Source organism: Filicampus tigris, chromosome 18 (assembly GCF_054856515.1).
Source record: "Filicampus tigris isolate MCC_2025a chromosome 18, RoL_Ftig_1.0, whole genome shotgun sequence".
Classification (NCBI taxonomy): domain Eukaryota; kingdom Metazoa; phylum Chordata; class Actinopteri; order Syngnathiformes; family Syngnathidae; genus Filicampus; species Filicampus tigris.
The window spans coordinates 5,114,370-5,128,748 of record NC_141234.1 but is presented as its reverse complement, the minus strand read 5'-3'; the positions used below and the strand labels follow the sequence as shown (position 1 = coordinate 5,128,748).

Genomic DNA, 14,379 nt, shown 5'->3' with positions numbered 1-14,379 from the left:
CACACTTGGCACAAGCGTCGCTCCTCATTAGCAGTCAGCACGGACGGCAGTCAGGAAGGAGAAGAGGAAAGGAGGGCAAAGAGGAGGAGCCAGCGGTGGAGTGAAAGTCGACATCCGGCCATGTTGTTGCCATAGCATTTGTTGCTCCGTTACGCTTTCTCCCTATTGAATCTTTAAAGGAGGCAATAAGTACCTGCACACCCTTCTGTGTGTGTGTGTGTGTGTGTGTGTGTGTGTGTGTGGGATGGCTCTTACCAAAGAGTGGCTCAATAAATCGGCTTAATGTGCTGTTGCATCTCACGTAATCACGGCCATTTCACACGATTGATCAAGGTGAGATGGAGGGCACTCTGCAGGGTGGCAGTTATCGGTCTTCACGGCGGCCACTTGCGCCCTGGAACAAAATGTGCCAGAAAGAAGAGGAATCATGATGTAACCCTTTCACGCTGTTCAGGTTCAATTTGACTCGTTTGGACATTTGACGCCAACGGAATACAGGACATGTCAAAAAAAAAAAAAAAAAAAAAAAAAAAAATTAAGCTCCAGCAGGATTTCCAACAATTTTCCAACACGTCCCATCAAAGTGGATGAAAGGGGGCAATTATCGCCCCACCACAGGACGTAGCCAAGTTGTGCAAATATTACCTGACTGATGTCAAATTCTCTGAAACGGCCTAAATTTCCACAGCCTCACTCCAAACAGATCTTTTATGATACAACTCACGTAGCACGCGCCTCAGCAACGCATTGATCTTTAGGTACACAACACATTGATGCCAGTAGTTAGGTTGACAGATGCGCCAGGCTGCCACGCGTGAACGCGCCGGCGATTGCTAAAAATACATTTTCCCACATGCACTGTGCCATATAAAATATTTATAGTGAGCTTTAGTCCGCTAAGAATGGCATCAACGCTGAAGCCGAAAGCAGGGGAAGGCGAAGTGACTGCCAACGCTGACTGTTGCAGGCCATCCCGGTGCCAGAGCTTACGTAAGAGCTAACCGCTGCTTGACACGCCACTGTTTGGCAATAAATAAATAAATAAATATGAACTCATAATTGCACCACAGAGGGAGCAGCCCAATGCGTTTAGCGCACAGCACGCAGGCGCACACCATGTTTGTCTCGTTTCATACATGTGAATATAAGGCAGGGAAGACATTCATTATTGAACATTTCCAAGTAAACGGAGCCGCGGCTGCATTATGCATGCTGCCGTAAAGAATGAAATCACATCTGCCTCAAAGCCCACTCTGGGTTTGATATATGGCGCGGTTAAAGCACAAGGTGAGGTGGGTCGTTATTGCATATCTTACTGGATCCGATCATAAAACAAGATCGATGTAACACAGGCTGTCACAAATGTAACGTGTGTGTCTGTGTCACCGTCTCTCAGAAAGCTTCCAAAATCTCCTTCTGTGTGTTTGGGAGACAAAATAGGACATGCGCAAATCACGTCTTATATAATGACGTCAATATGATTCAGATGGAGATGAGCCAATCCTATAATCTTTTAGCTTTAGGACCTTATGTCAATGTCACTTCCTATTTTTGCTCTATTTTTTTAAATTCTGATACACTGACCCAAACCTTGACTATTGAATCATGAACTGTTGCATTAAACAGTAATATTTTTTTTCCAAATGTGTTTTGATGAGAAGAACAGCCATCTTTTATATGGTGATATATGGTGATTGAATGTAAAGAATTCAACAGTTTTTGCCACTTTTTTTCCCCCTCAGGATGAATCGAGCGTGCACTTGATTCGCCGTGGCGACCCCTGAGGGGAAAGCCGAAAGGATAACAACAACACTGGATATTGTGCTACTTCTGGTGTTCATGCCTTGGCCATTAGGGGGCAGTATAATGCCACCCTACATGGAGAGGGCCTCATCTCCTCAGTAGGCTGCAGTAAGACTAATGGTTCTTTGCTGATGATAAAGAATATACGCCTGTGAGTATTAACTGTCTGTCTGCATGTGTTGCTCCACAGTTAGTGTTCAAATATCTTGAAACACTCAAGATATGAAACACTTGGTCAAAGTAAGGTCAGTTGTATCTCAAAGCAGCACTGTATGTAACAATTATTTATTTTTATTCTTAATATGACCATAGAATCATTTTGACAGTTTACTAACTGTATTCAAATCATTTCAACTTGTTGCTGTAACGCTGTGTTCTGCGTTTACGGATACAATACGCCGTACGTGATCGTACTTTTCGTCTAAAATCAAATCATACACGTCTCATCTTGCCCTGACCTAAACTGATGTAACCTTTACGGACTGTAATATTACCCCTGAATTTAATGCTGAATGTTTTTCTATTCCTCAAGAGTCCTGTGCATGATCTTACTGTATTGACTAATGAGAATATTTTGCAGCTTTTGCACGCTCCGGCGTCCGCGCCGACTTTACAGCATGCCCTCGTCGATATTTTGCTCACCAAGGCAGATCCATAGTATGGATTCCATATGCCGCTCAGGTTTTTCCTGCGCTAATGAGCAGTGGGGAGCATCAGCTACACAAAAACAAGAGCGCTCGGAGGGGATTCATTAATTAAGGTTCATTTGTAATGATGATGGTGATGATGTGTGTGTCAATTGGTTCTTGCAAATGTGTGCACCCCAGCAGAATTGTGGTTGTAACATGCTGAGCATGCGCTGACGTGGACGGAAACAGAGTTTCGGGCAGTTTTGTAAACCTTCGCAAAAAAAAATTCAAATCACCCGATGGGAGTATGAGACTATAGGAGACATGCCGACTATATTCACTTTAATTTAACCCATCAAATATGTAATTTAAGTCTTGAATCAAGACTGTGGGACTGTGTCGCAAAACGGCACAGAGAAGGCTAAAGATGCTGAATCCAGAATTTGGAGCCTTTAAAATCTGCCCAAATGCTGTTTTAGTCTCTCTCACTGTTTATGCACTGTCCAAGACTGTGCCAGCCACTCAGGGAAAATGCAGTTTATATATAAATAATGCTGAAACGGAACACAAGTTGGGTGTTGAAAGTAGGACAATGCAGTGGCCAGGCCGAGGACATTGCAGCCTGAGATTTCACCATGTATGGCGGACAATCGAGTTTTATGCAGATTAAAAACAAAACACACAACGCAATCGCTTTGAATATGCTGTGTATTTTATTGCACATTCTTGTTTGGTCTCGCAAACAGAGCCTCTTCCCACTTTTTCGACCGATCAATTACGTCAGGAGGATGAACTTGTCCAGAGTCTCAGGTCAGATGTGCACATGCCCATATGATACATGAGAAGTCAAGCACTGGGAAGTCCAGACTGATCCTACTCTGTGATTGAGGGGGGTGGGGGGGGGGGGGGTACTTTTATCCACATTTAAGTTTTAAGAGCATGAAGCCAAATCACAGCAGGATGGATGGGGAAGGTATAACTTTATGGTAGGTGTTGCACATTTGTTTTAGGCCATGGCGAGATTTCCTTCCAAGGGAAAAGTCCCTTTAAGGTGTTGAGGCTTTGCAAATTTGTCCTTCAGTCCTCCAAATAAACACAAATACCCTCCTTAAAACTCCCCCTCCCACCCCACGTTCCCTTCGATTTCTTGTGACAATACCTGCATCATGCTTCAAATCTTCATTTTTGGCAAACCACAAATAAATTAAAACACAAACATTCATCGAAGACAACATGACATTTGAGGACGCGTAAAAAGAAAAGCACATACAGTACAGAAACTACTCCTCACCTGTTGAAAAACAAACCAAAAAAAAAAAAAAGAACGAGAAGCATTTTGCATTTTTGTTTTATCTCCACAGTTTTTCTGACTTTTCTTGAAAAAAGAAAAAAAAAAATACAGTAGGTAGCTACCAATCACAGTTGACATGCAAATATAATACAACATAACCAGCTCAGTTAGTGTCTGTGAACTACCAGTCTAAATCTAGAGATCACAAAATGATTGGCTTGGAACCAACAAACACTCAGCTAAGAGATATTTTGTGGTAGAATATGATTTCAATTTACAGTATTTCTCCACTGGCGATCCGAGAGAGGACACGATACAATCAACCCTGAAATGAAACTTGTTACGCGGCAGATCTCCTCTTCTGTCATGATACTCAAAACACTTGTTCCTTCGCACGCACGCACGCACGCACGCACCCACCCACCCACCTTCCTCTCCTAAAACAAACACCAGGGCTATACGCCAACATGGACCGAAATGCCAGCGGGCGGAGGAGGGAGCCGAGCGGGAGGCTTGACATCCTCCATGCTTTCGCGCTCAAACCACCCGTCTCTCTCTAATGACGCTTGGCGGAAATGTCAGCCCAATTAGCAGCTTTGCGTCTGACATTTAACTGGCACATAGCAGAAGTGGAAGCCGAGCTGACAGGAAGGACACATTGCAGACGCACGAGTGGCATGATAACGCACTATGTGGACTAAAGTATTGGGACACACATTTTGGTCCATTCCTCACTTTGTAGGAACATTCTGACGTAACTTCCGTGTCCCACACATCGTCATGAGCCCAATAGCCGAACCGCCAAAAGTCATTTTGAGCGTACTGGGACAATTGTCAATCATAAAAATCCATTGTGATAGCCGGTTAAAAAAATGACTCAAGGTATGTCACAAACGTTTCAGGACTAGTACAGTACTGGATATACAGTTCAAATTCAAAGTGCAATTTTTTTTCACCCCTTCAAAGTGTCACCGTTAACGACCCTGGTAGACTAACTAGCCACTTTCCCAGTCTTGTATGCAACGTCTTCACCTTCAGTTTTCCTCTCCATCATTTCAGCCATCTTGATGCTGTCCAAGTCTTCAAATGGGTTCCCTTGATCGCCACTTGAAATGGAAAGAAGGGGCAGGGGGGTCACATGTGGCTAAGAAGGTTGGTGACGCTCTTGTCAGAGAAGGAATTGTCAGATGCTGTGAAACTGCAGCCGCCAACTCTTGCTCTTCACACTAAACAGAACAAACGCCGCGGGATCGTTTTGTAGTCTTACAAAGAAAAACGACACCAGTCCTGAAGCTTTTCTTACACACCTCATCGGCAATTATCTTATTCGGCTCAGTTATTTAATACTAATGACTGATAGGCTGTTAATTTTGGGTGTTGAGCGGGATAGTTTCTCTTTGATCTTTGTATTTTTTATATATATATATATATATATATATATATATATATATCCACCGCTTATCCTCACAAGGGTCGCGGGGAGTGCTGGAGCCTATCCCAGCAGTCTTCGGGCAGTAGGCGGGGGACACGCTGAATCCATTACGCTGTCAACGCAGGTTTCCACCATCTCGCGACCCGCTGACATTTCCAAGAAGCGACCCCCGCTGTGCGCCCCGTTCTCTCGATAATATCCACGGACGTCTCCCTGGGCAATCATGTGGTGCTCTGGAGCGTGTACATTCATTGAAATGGCGAGCCCCCGTCTGCAATTCAAGCCGTGCACAGGTACAGTAGGTGTGCGCACGAGTTTCGTTCATAGCACAGCGGATTTCCTGCTGGACTTTGGTTGTTTTTACATCGATCTCACAGACACACACACACACACACACACACACATTCCCTTAAAAACAGCAACTCTTTAGGCTTTCGTGTCATTCACAGTTCATAGTTGTCTGTTTTAAAGGGCTGTGCCCCTTTCACACATATGCACACACACACACAAACTGAAGCCAGGCCTTCATCTAAATCACGACGGCAGTCTTTTGTCCTCAGCAACGTACACAGCGAGATGATTGACTATCATTCTATGCATCAGTCTCTGCATAATGCAACATCTGACTTTTTTTTTTTTTTCCGTTCCATTAGAAATCAATATTCATCTATGCAACAGTGAGCGCTAAATTTAGCAACGAGTGACAATACGAGAGAGACAGTGGGAGAGAGAGAGAGAGAGAGAGAACAGCTCCATGTACATTACAATCTTCACGTTGCATCCAAGTGTGGGCAACCGCACAGCCGACAGGGGGGGAAAAAAAAAAAAAAAGGGAAGAAACGAAGGAGTGAAGGAGCGTAGAGGTCGGCGCGCTGCCCGTCTATTAAACATTAACAGCTTCATTTATATGCAAATGAGCCCACAGCCACACACGGACGACCGAGAGTAATGCCGGAAGAGGAAGGAAGGGGTTGGTCGTGAGAGGGGAGAGCGAGGAGAGCGCGACAGGACGATGCGTCTGCTTCATTCAGCTGCACAAGTCCACACTGTGTCCGACTGCACGTGCATGACAAGACAAGAGAAAAAAAAAATTTTTTGGAGGAAAAGCAAGAAATGCAGTCCCAAACGCACACACACCTCCCTCTCAGGCCTTTCCCAAAATGGGGAAAGAATTTCCCTGGGCGAGAGTGAGGGCAAATCACTTCTTGGAGAAGTGATGATGATGATGTTGATGTGATAGTGATCACTTGTTTGCATATTAACAACAAAATCCCCCATTTAACACACACACACACACGCACATTCGCACGCACACAAAGAAAGCTACAGCAAAAAGGTGAATGTGACAGATTGTTGAGTTAGCGTGGTGTCATTTTGCACGTGGAGGTCAGGGGTCGGCGCTCAGCCGTCCGACACGGGCGGGGACACCCAGCCGTACTTCTCGTGGGTCTTCACCAACGACTTGAAAGTAGCCTCGGCTTCTTTGCGGCTGAAGGCCTTCTTGGACTTGCCTGCTTTCCGACATATACGCCCCTGCAAGAGAAGAAATTAAGGATCATCATTGAGAAAACGCATCACTTATATCAGCTCAGAAAAGACAAACATTATTCGTCATTAGAATCCAAAGTAATATCCCAAATCATCTTTCCCCATTGAAATTACGGAAATACAATTATCACGTTCGAGCCACACATTCTGCTGCTTCTAGAGTGCCCGCTTTGGTCAAGAGTTTCACAACTGGCTAAGTGAGCTGTCATAATGAGTCATTTTCCGGAGAGGATAAAGAAGATATGCCTGAGTACACATTATATTGTCTGTCCACATGTGTTGCTACTGTTCGCGATCAAATATTCATTGCATAACACTGTGACATCAGTGCTATTTGTTAGCCTGTCTGTGGCATTTTGCATCGTGTGGTAGCATTAAGCTATAGTTCCTATGGCCAAGTTGCGTGGTTGTTTTACAGCAGAAGTCAAAAATGGTCTTTGCAACAAACATTTTCTGTGCCCCCACTGGTCTAAACACGCCATTCCTGATTAATATTGCATTATTGGAATACGAATTAAGCAGAAAAATTGAAATTAGCATCACAGTGCCCAAACAAGGCTCAGCTTGTGAACGTCACGTGACCAAACTCAGAAAACAGCTGAGAAATAATGAAAAAATGTGCCTGCGTGACGGCTCCAAAACATGTCGGCGATCTCACAAGTTACCAAAGAAGTAGTTGATTCCTACACAACAAAGTTATTAATGTATTTTTTTTCCCCCTTTTAATAAAGATTCAAAATGAAAAAATATCTGTGAACGAAAAACATGCACTGGAGTCTTTTGATCTACAAATGAACTGAAACGACTTGTCTAAGAATTAAAAAAAAAACAACTATGTTTTTCATATTCGTCCAGCATCATGGGCACAGTGTTAGCTAGACTGCACGGGCACCGTAAATCTGCCGGCTGGTCATCCGCCGTGCGACGAGTATGATCGATGGCTCTGTCGTGGGTTTTGCTACCTCCCACTTTGTTTTATAACACTGCGCCACTTCCCTCAGCCACTTTATTGGCTGGCGGCTTTCTGCTCAAACTAATGAAACAATGTTTCTGTGGCCAGCCTTTCTGCATGCTGCACTGCAGCTCAGATAAATACTCGGACAATATCGCCGGTGTTGTTATACGACTGCTGTCTGCGTCCTTAATCCTCCTCTCGTTGTGATTTAGATTCGAAATGTACAGTGTGAATGAACCATTATGCCGTTACTTTGCGGCATGAATGGTTATAACGCGCCTTTGGTAGCAGTTCATAAAGAAATGCGGTGGTTTATGGTCTGTGTACATGTTTTGTATATGTGTGAGAGAGAGAGAGAGATCGATATCTATTGGGAGTACTATACAGGAATGATTCGACCCAATAAAGTCGAGGAGCACAAAAACGATGTTATGTATGCTTCATAAAGAATTAGGGTTGTAGAATTCCATTGAAGTTATGGGAATGAACGGGAAATGATGGTACTTTGCAAGAATAAACGGGGCTGGATTGCAAGTTAGTCGCAGTAAACATTGAAGTGTTGTTGACTATTATAGCATTATCTTGGTTATTAATATAACCAACCCACTCTAGTTGCAATTTTTTAATCATTGTCCGTTCATCGATAACCGGGGTCAGCAACCCTATTGAAAGCATACTGGTACAAAGGGTAAAATTACAAATTAAGATCAAGAGTGGGCCCTGAATACCATATAATATGAAAGGGCTACACATATGGTTGGCAATATATCAAGGTATAAATTGAATCCCTTCACTGCAACTATAAATATGGTGATATACACATCAGTGAAAACATTATAATGGAAGTATTTTTTAATATTATTCAGTCCTTTAGCAAGGCCAAATTGATTTTAAAAAATTGGAATTAGCAAACCAACACAAATATATCGTAGCGGTTAGCTTGGCTTCTCCGACGTCTCCGGATTTTTCTTTTTGCTGGGTGTATTGCATGATTAGCAACTTCTTGTCCTCCCTTAGCGATACGTGTCAGATGTGTCGCTTATTTGCCACCATGCAGGAAAAGATGAACGACTTCGAGGCGTACCTCGGCACCGCGTTTACGCTGCGCTAGCTAGCCAATCGCAGCTCGTTTCAAGTCTGTTTAGCGCCTAGCCTTCCCCGGAAGTTTCCCAGTAGCTTGGAAAACAGGAAAAAAGGATAACTGCTTGACATACGGCAGGCAGCTTCTCCAGCTTCATGGCACGGACGTGCCTAAAGCCATTTTTACACTCAGGCAGATACAATGATGTCATCAACAAACGTTACTTCGATGTGTCTGTTGAGTCCAAATCTATAAGGACTAATATACACCATTGACCGTACACATTGCGCACCACTGGTTACACTTTCCATCCTTGTCTAAAACATAGGCCTCATTTCAGCAACAAACTTGACGCAAGTTGCAACCGATGTCCATTGTCTCATATTGAGTTTTTACTAAACTCGATGCTTTGTGAGAGGACAATGACGCACCCTTACGGGCCCGTTATGTCACGACGTGCTTGCAGTGTCAATTCCGGTCGCAGCGGCAGGGATGACATGCGATCTGATTAGCCATGCATATCTTCCATGTCACATACGGTTGCTCTCGCCACCTCAAAATGGTGCCTGTCGCCTTGCTGATGTGCCCCATTATTGCCGGCTATTGTTAAAGACTTTGCTGCCATGGTGATGCGCTGGCAAGGAACATAAACTCACTTCCATTGAACAAGGCTTTTTACAATTTTTTTTTTGTTATTGGTGTGTTCCCTGATTTGCGAACATGTGAGAGGGCTGATGAATGTGTTGACCTTACATAAAAGTCTGTGACCCGAGCCTGAAACGTGTGAATTGAGCATTCATTAGCCGCATCCCGCTCTCAGGCACCAATGACTAGAAAAAAAAAAAAAAAAAAAAAAAAGGCTCACCGCAGTGTTGTTACAGAAAGAAAGTCAAAATATCCATTTTAGCAGGGGGGGGAAAGAGAGAGATGGAGAGCAGGTTTAATGAGCAAGCGCCCCGGGGCCTACGCGGTCCCATGTCACTGTTTATCTATTTGGACAAAGTGCTCGTTTGTGGAGAGGGACATACTCGCACAGAGTGGCTGCTGGCTAATTGTATGAATGGGAATCGGTCAATGGATGGAACAGGACAGGAATGGCGAGGCCACGTTGCATGTTGGGAATGGGCCCAAGGGGATCGGCGGGGGCTTGTTGCGTAACGCGGGCATGTGATTCAAGAGGTCAAAATGAACAAACAAGAGATCAATAGTGGACTCATCGGATCACGGAGACTCTCTGGGACTGATAGTCGGGTCATTATAGGATGAAATCATGCTTAAAAAATGTGTGGTTAGCTGTCATCACCAGAATGAAATTTTGCGTTCACATAGCACTTGAAAGCACTTACACGCCACAGTAAGCATTAACGGGACGGTTCATCAAAGTAACAAGTTACTGGTGATGACATCATCCTTGACTGGGATGTGGCGATGTGTCAGCGATTGGGGGGAAAAAAAAAAAAAAGCATAGTCAACTCTGGCTTGCCTTTGCGTGGCATCCTCCTACATTCCATAAACACACATGTTTAAATTAATCCAAATTCTACAATTGCCTTACTGACAAGTGCCCCAACTTAAAAGTTTTTTGAGTTATGAGCAATCGCTTGGTCAATATTTTCCTCATTAGATAACGTTGTTGCTTAAGTGTGTTCAGGGCAGTCAAATACAAAATGAAAACACTGGCAAGGAGCATGGAGTTCACTGTAAGGTAACTGGCCAACCTGACTGACTCTGGGCTCCTGATGTCACTTATTAGGCCACGCCTATTAAAGTCACAATTGCACTGGGGTCTTAATTACACTTCATAAAACGATTTTATATCTTGACATCATCTTTTATTGTTTGATTATTTTTACATGACTTTCTTTATGAAAATGTGTAACAAAATTGCATTTTTATTCATTTCAATGCAATACACTGAATTACTATTCGAGTGTTTCAAGCTTGGTCATAACTTAAAATCATGTCAACGCACCACTATGTTAAATGTAAACAAGCCATTCTGTTGATCATGTGCCGTACACATTTAGTTCTGCTATTTGTTTTATAATAACCCATGTACACTATTGTGTGCGTGTGACTTCTAACAATAGCACTGGAAGAGAAAAGCAAGAGAAAGACTCAAACCCATGACCTACATGCTGTATACGCTCAATGCGTGTGTCATGTGCGTGTCTCATTGTTGACGTTCATCTCACCACTCCCCCTTCCTCTAAAAATAGAGCTTCTTCACGATCGACATCAAAACAGTCGTCACAAAAGGCCGTCCACCAAGGATGCATGCAACACATGCCGTGTTATTCGAATTAGCATGGCCGCGAGCGCGTGAGAGATGCTCTGCTTGGGGAAAATGCACTGCATGCAAACACTGCTAGTGGAAGACACACACGTACTGTACATCCACGTTAATCAATACTGTTTCCATTAGATACAAGGAGGAGACACTGCAGCACATTTTGTGAGCGGCGCAGTCGTCAATCTGCCAACCGGGATTCCGCTCGCACACACAAACGATCCGTCTCATCTTGAATAGGAGATGCTTCACGAATTCAACAAAAAGCACGACATGACGGGGTTACATGGAGGACAATTTAATACTTTTTTTTTTTTTTTTTTTTTGGTATCCATCATCCTGCTCAGTCTCGTTGAGGGCAAGCAGATTTGGACTTATTTTTAACGAAAGCTCTCCAGGTCATAACGCGGAGTGCATTTGAGGATGCAGCCATTTCCATCGGAAGCGCAGAGATGCTGCAAAACACCGAGGGGGGGGGGGGGGGCAAGATTTGACAGGATTACATAATCGAGTTGATCTAAATCACACAGGTCTGCAATCGGGGCATTACCGCTGCCTGCTTTTCCATCCCCCGGTGGTCTATTTTGCTAAATGCGCTAAGAGGAAAAAGGACACGCATCGTGAGCCTGCGTGACTTTCACTCGGTATGCGGGTCTTTGTTGCCAGAGGATGCTGACTGATGAAAGGCAATCAAACAGGGACTGCAGAGAGCATCGAGGAAGGGAGGGGGGGGGAGCGTGACGTGAAATGGTTGCCATTAAGAAACATCCGTCCATCTTCTATAGCGTGTGTCCTCATTCGGGTCGAGAGCAAACCAAAAATGGGCAAAGTGTGCAAACTCCGCACAGAAAGTCCAAGTCAAGAGTCAAACCAAGCACCTCATAACTGTGAGGAAGATGTGCTTACCACAAGGGAACCCTGCTCCCTCCTTATTTCATTTTATTTTTTTCAATTTCATTCCCACTGGTCGATAATACTGTCTATTGAAAAGCACGTCTCAGTCTTCGAATCAGAACAATTACAAGACGCACACAACAAAATTAGGCATAAGGAATAAAAAACAGTATACATAAAACGATTAATTTTATCTCAAATCATTCCAGCACCCCCGAAAAACACCCTTTCAATGTATTTTTTCCCCACAAGAAAAGGTATACTTACAGTGTAGTACTGTATATAATCGCCAGCTATTAACATTTGCCCCCCACTGTCTGTATAGCTAATAAATTCTTCCTCTCTGCAGGGGTCAAGCGCCGGTTGGCAAACCATCTTAATGGTGCAGTATCGCCACCAACTGATAATGTCCTACCACTGCAAGGAAACCAATGTGAATTGATGGTGGACGGATTTGGATTGATGGATGGATTTGGTGAAGTTTGCCGCCACCATCTAACAGTGAGGGCGTGAAACGCACTCGTATAGCAAATATTGGCTCGCACCTCAGGACAAAGGTGGGAGCGTGTGAGTGAGATGAACAAGCGCAAAAAAAAAAAAAAAATGCATGTGACAGGGTTTTAAATATGTAAATTACGAACAGGTGCAAATTTGCGTATGCAGCAAAAGAGACGACGAGCAGCAGTAGTGCAGAGCGATGACGATATCATCTCACCTGTCCTTTTACGAGGCTGGCCGCAAACTGCCTCATGACCGCCTCCACCGTGTAGGCGCTGGACCATCCGCGGGGAGTCAGCAGCTCCATGCAAATGGCGCCGCCGTCCAACACGTAGCCGTTCTCCAAGCGGGGCGTCAGCACCCGCATGAAGGGCGGCGAGAAGGGGAAGTTGTCGGGGAAGGTGACGTTGAGCAGGATGAACTCTGTGCTCGTCTCCTTCATGTCCTGCCACAGCGCAGAGTCCTTGTCCACTTGGTGCAGCTTGACATTCCAGTCGAACAGGTTGTCCTCCACCAGCTCCACCGTGATGAAGTTGTCCCCTAACCTCCGGATCTCCTGCAGCTCCTTCATCAGCCTGCGCGTCCGCACTTGGGTGCAGTGGTGCCGGTGAGGGGCGAGGGGAGGGACGGAGGAGGCTCCGGTGCTTTTATTCCCACCACCTCCGGTTTGCTGCTGCTGCTGCTGCTGCTGCTGCTGCTGTTTCTCCTTGGCATCCTTGCCTGGCTTTTCCTTGTCCTTGCCGTGCTGGTCCAGCTTCCTCGCTTTAATCTCTGGGGTGCTGAGGATGTTGGTGTCGTTGGCCGTCTGACAGTGTTTGTTGTTTTTCTGGGTGCCTTTGGTGCCCTTTAACGAGCCCTGGTGGTGTTTGGGGTCCTCTGTGTCTCGGTCGTGCAGGCGGATTAGACCGATTTTCCGCAGTAGAGTGGCCATAATTTAATTTACGGAGCTGGTTGGGATCCCCCCCCCTGCAGAGGGTCGAGATTGCACCCTTTCCCCCGCGTGGATGTGGACTATTGAGTTCACCTTGCTTGCACCACTCTCACCCTTCACTGCAACCTTCGGGGGTGATCACAGCCCACGATCCTGCGCTTTTCCTCTCAGTGCATCTTCACAGCACGGCGTGACTACACATAGAAATCGAGAAACAAATAAATAGCATCTTCATCCATTCCAGACAACAATGTATGTAGCGTTTTGTCCGGATTTCAACCCCGTCCCTCCCCGGCCCCAATAACATTATTTTAGTCGCAGTACGGACTATACCTCACAAACGCATTTAGAAAGATAAACGCTGCACGTCACTACATTGAAATGTGTTGCATTTAATGAACACAGCGGTCATAAACGCCTATGACATAATACAACGTTAGATCTAACACCTGCACGATTAACACCAGTGTTCATTTATGCCAAAGAACACAATATCAAACCATAAACTCACTTACCCAAATGCGTGAAATCCAGAGTATTTTCTGCAAATAGCCAGCTCGTATGCAGAAAAAAAAAGACAATCCAGAAGATCCACGAGAGCTGCCACGGAGCTGAGCTGCAGGAAAGCGCTTATAATAGTGCGTGTCTTTGTGCGTGTAAATGTACGCGCGTGTGTGTATGTGTGCGCAGCTACTGCAGCTCGAGTAATGCAGGGGATGACGAGCAAGCAGACTAACTTAAACGCTCAGCCCACATGCGCTCACACTGCAAAGATGCATTTCAAAGTAAAACTCGTTACGCACAGTGACGATTGTTTGTGTGTGTGTAGACTCACAAAATGTTGCCACGCCGTTTAAAACTAACCTACCCAAACAAATCAAATCATGCAATACGTGTTATTGAACGTGGTATTACATTCCATACCTATGATGTTTGATAATGAGACAATCAAAATATCCACAAGGCAAACAATAGATTTGAACATTTCAATCAGCACAGTCTATGTTTTTCGTCATTAAATCATTAT

General features: G+C 44.6%; 2 protein-coding genes across 5 annotated transcripts in view; both read right to left on the bottom strand.

Moving 5' to 3' along the window:
- Window positions 1–14,379, bottom strand: part of txlna (taxilin alpha) — a 111,385-nt gene that overhangs the window by 18,543 nt on the left and 78,463 nt on the right. For all 4 annotated transcript variants that reach the window (XM_086014252.1, XM_086014249.1, XM_086014250.1 and 1 more), the window contains exon 2: window positions 256–394. The gene's annotated coding sequence lies outside the window, so the exon portion shown is untranslated. The remainder of the gene's footprint in view (window positions 1–255; window positions 395–14,379) is intronic.
- Window positions 3,123–14,332, bottom strand: ube2ql1 (ubiquitin conjugating enzyme E2 QL1). The gene is made up of 3 exons (XM_086014927.1): window positions 13,868–14,332; window positions 12,639–13,546; window positions 3,123–6,688 (listed from the first exon to the last, which is right to left on the bottom strand). The coding sequence occupies exons 2-3, from the start codon at window positions 13,350–13,352 to the stop codon at window positions 6,557–6,559; spliced, it is 846 nt and encodes a 281-aa protein (XP_085871053.1). The 5' UTR covers window positions 13,353–13,546; window positions 13,868–14,332; the 3' UTR covers window positions 3,123–6,556.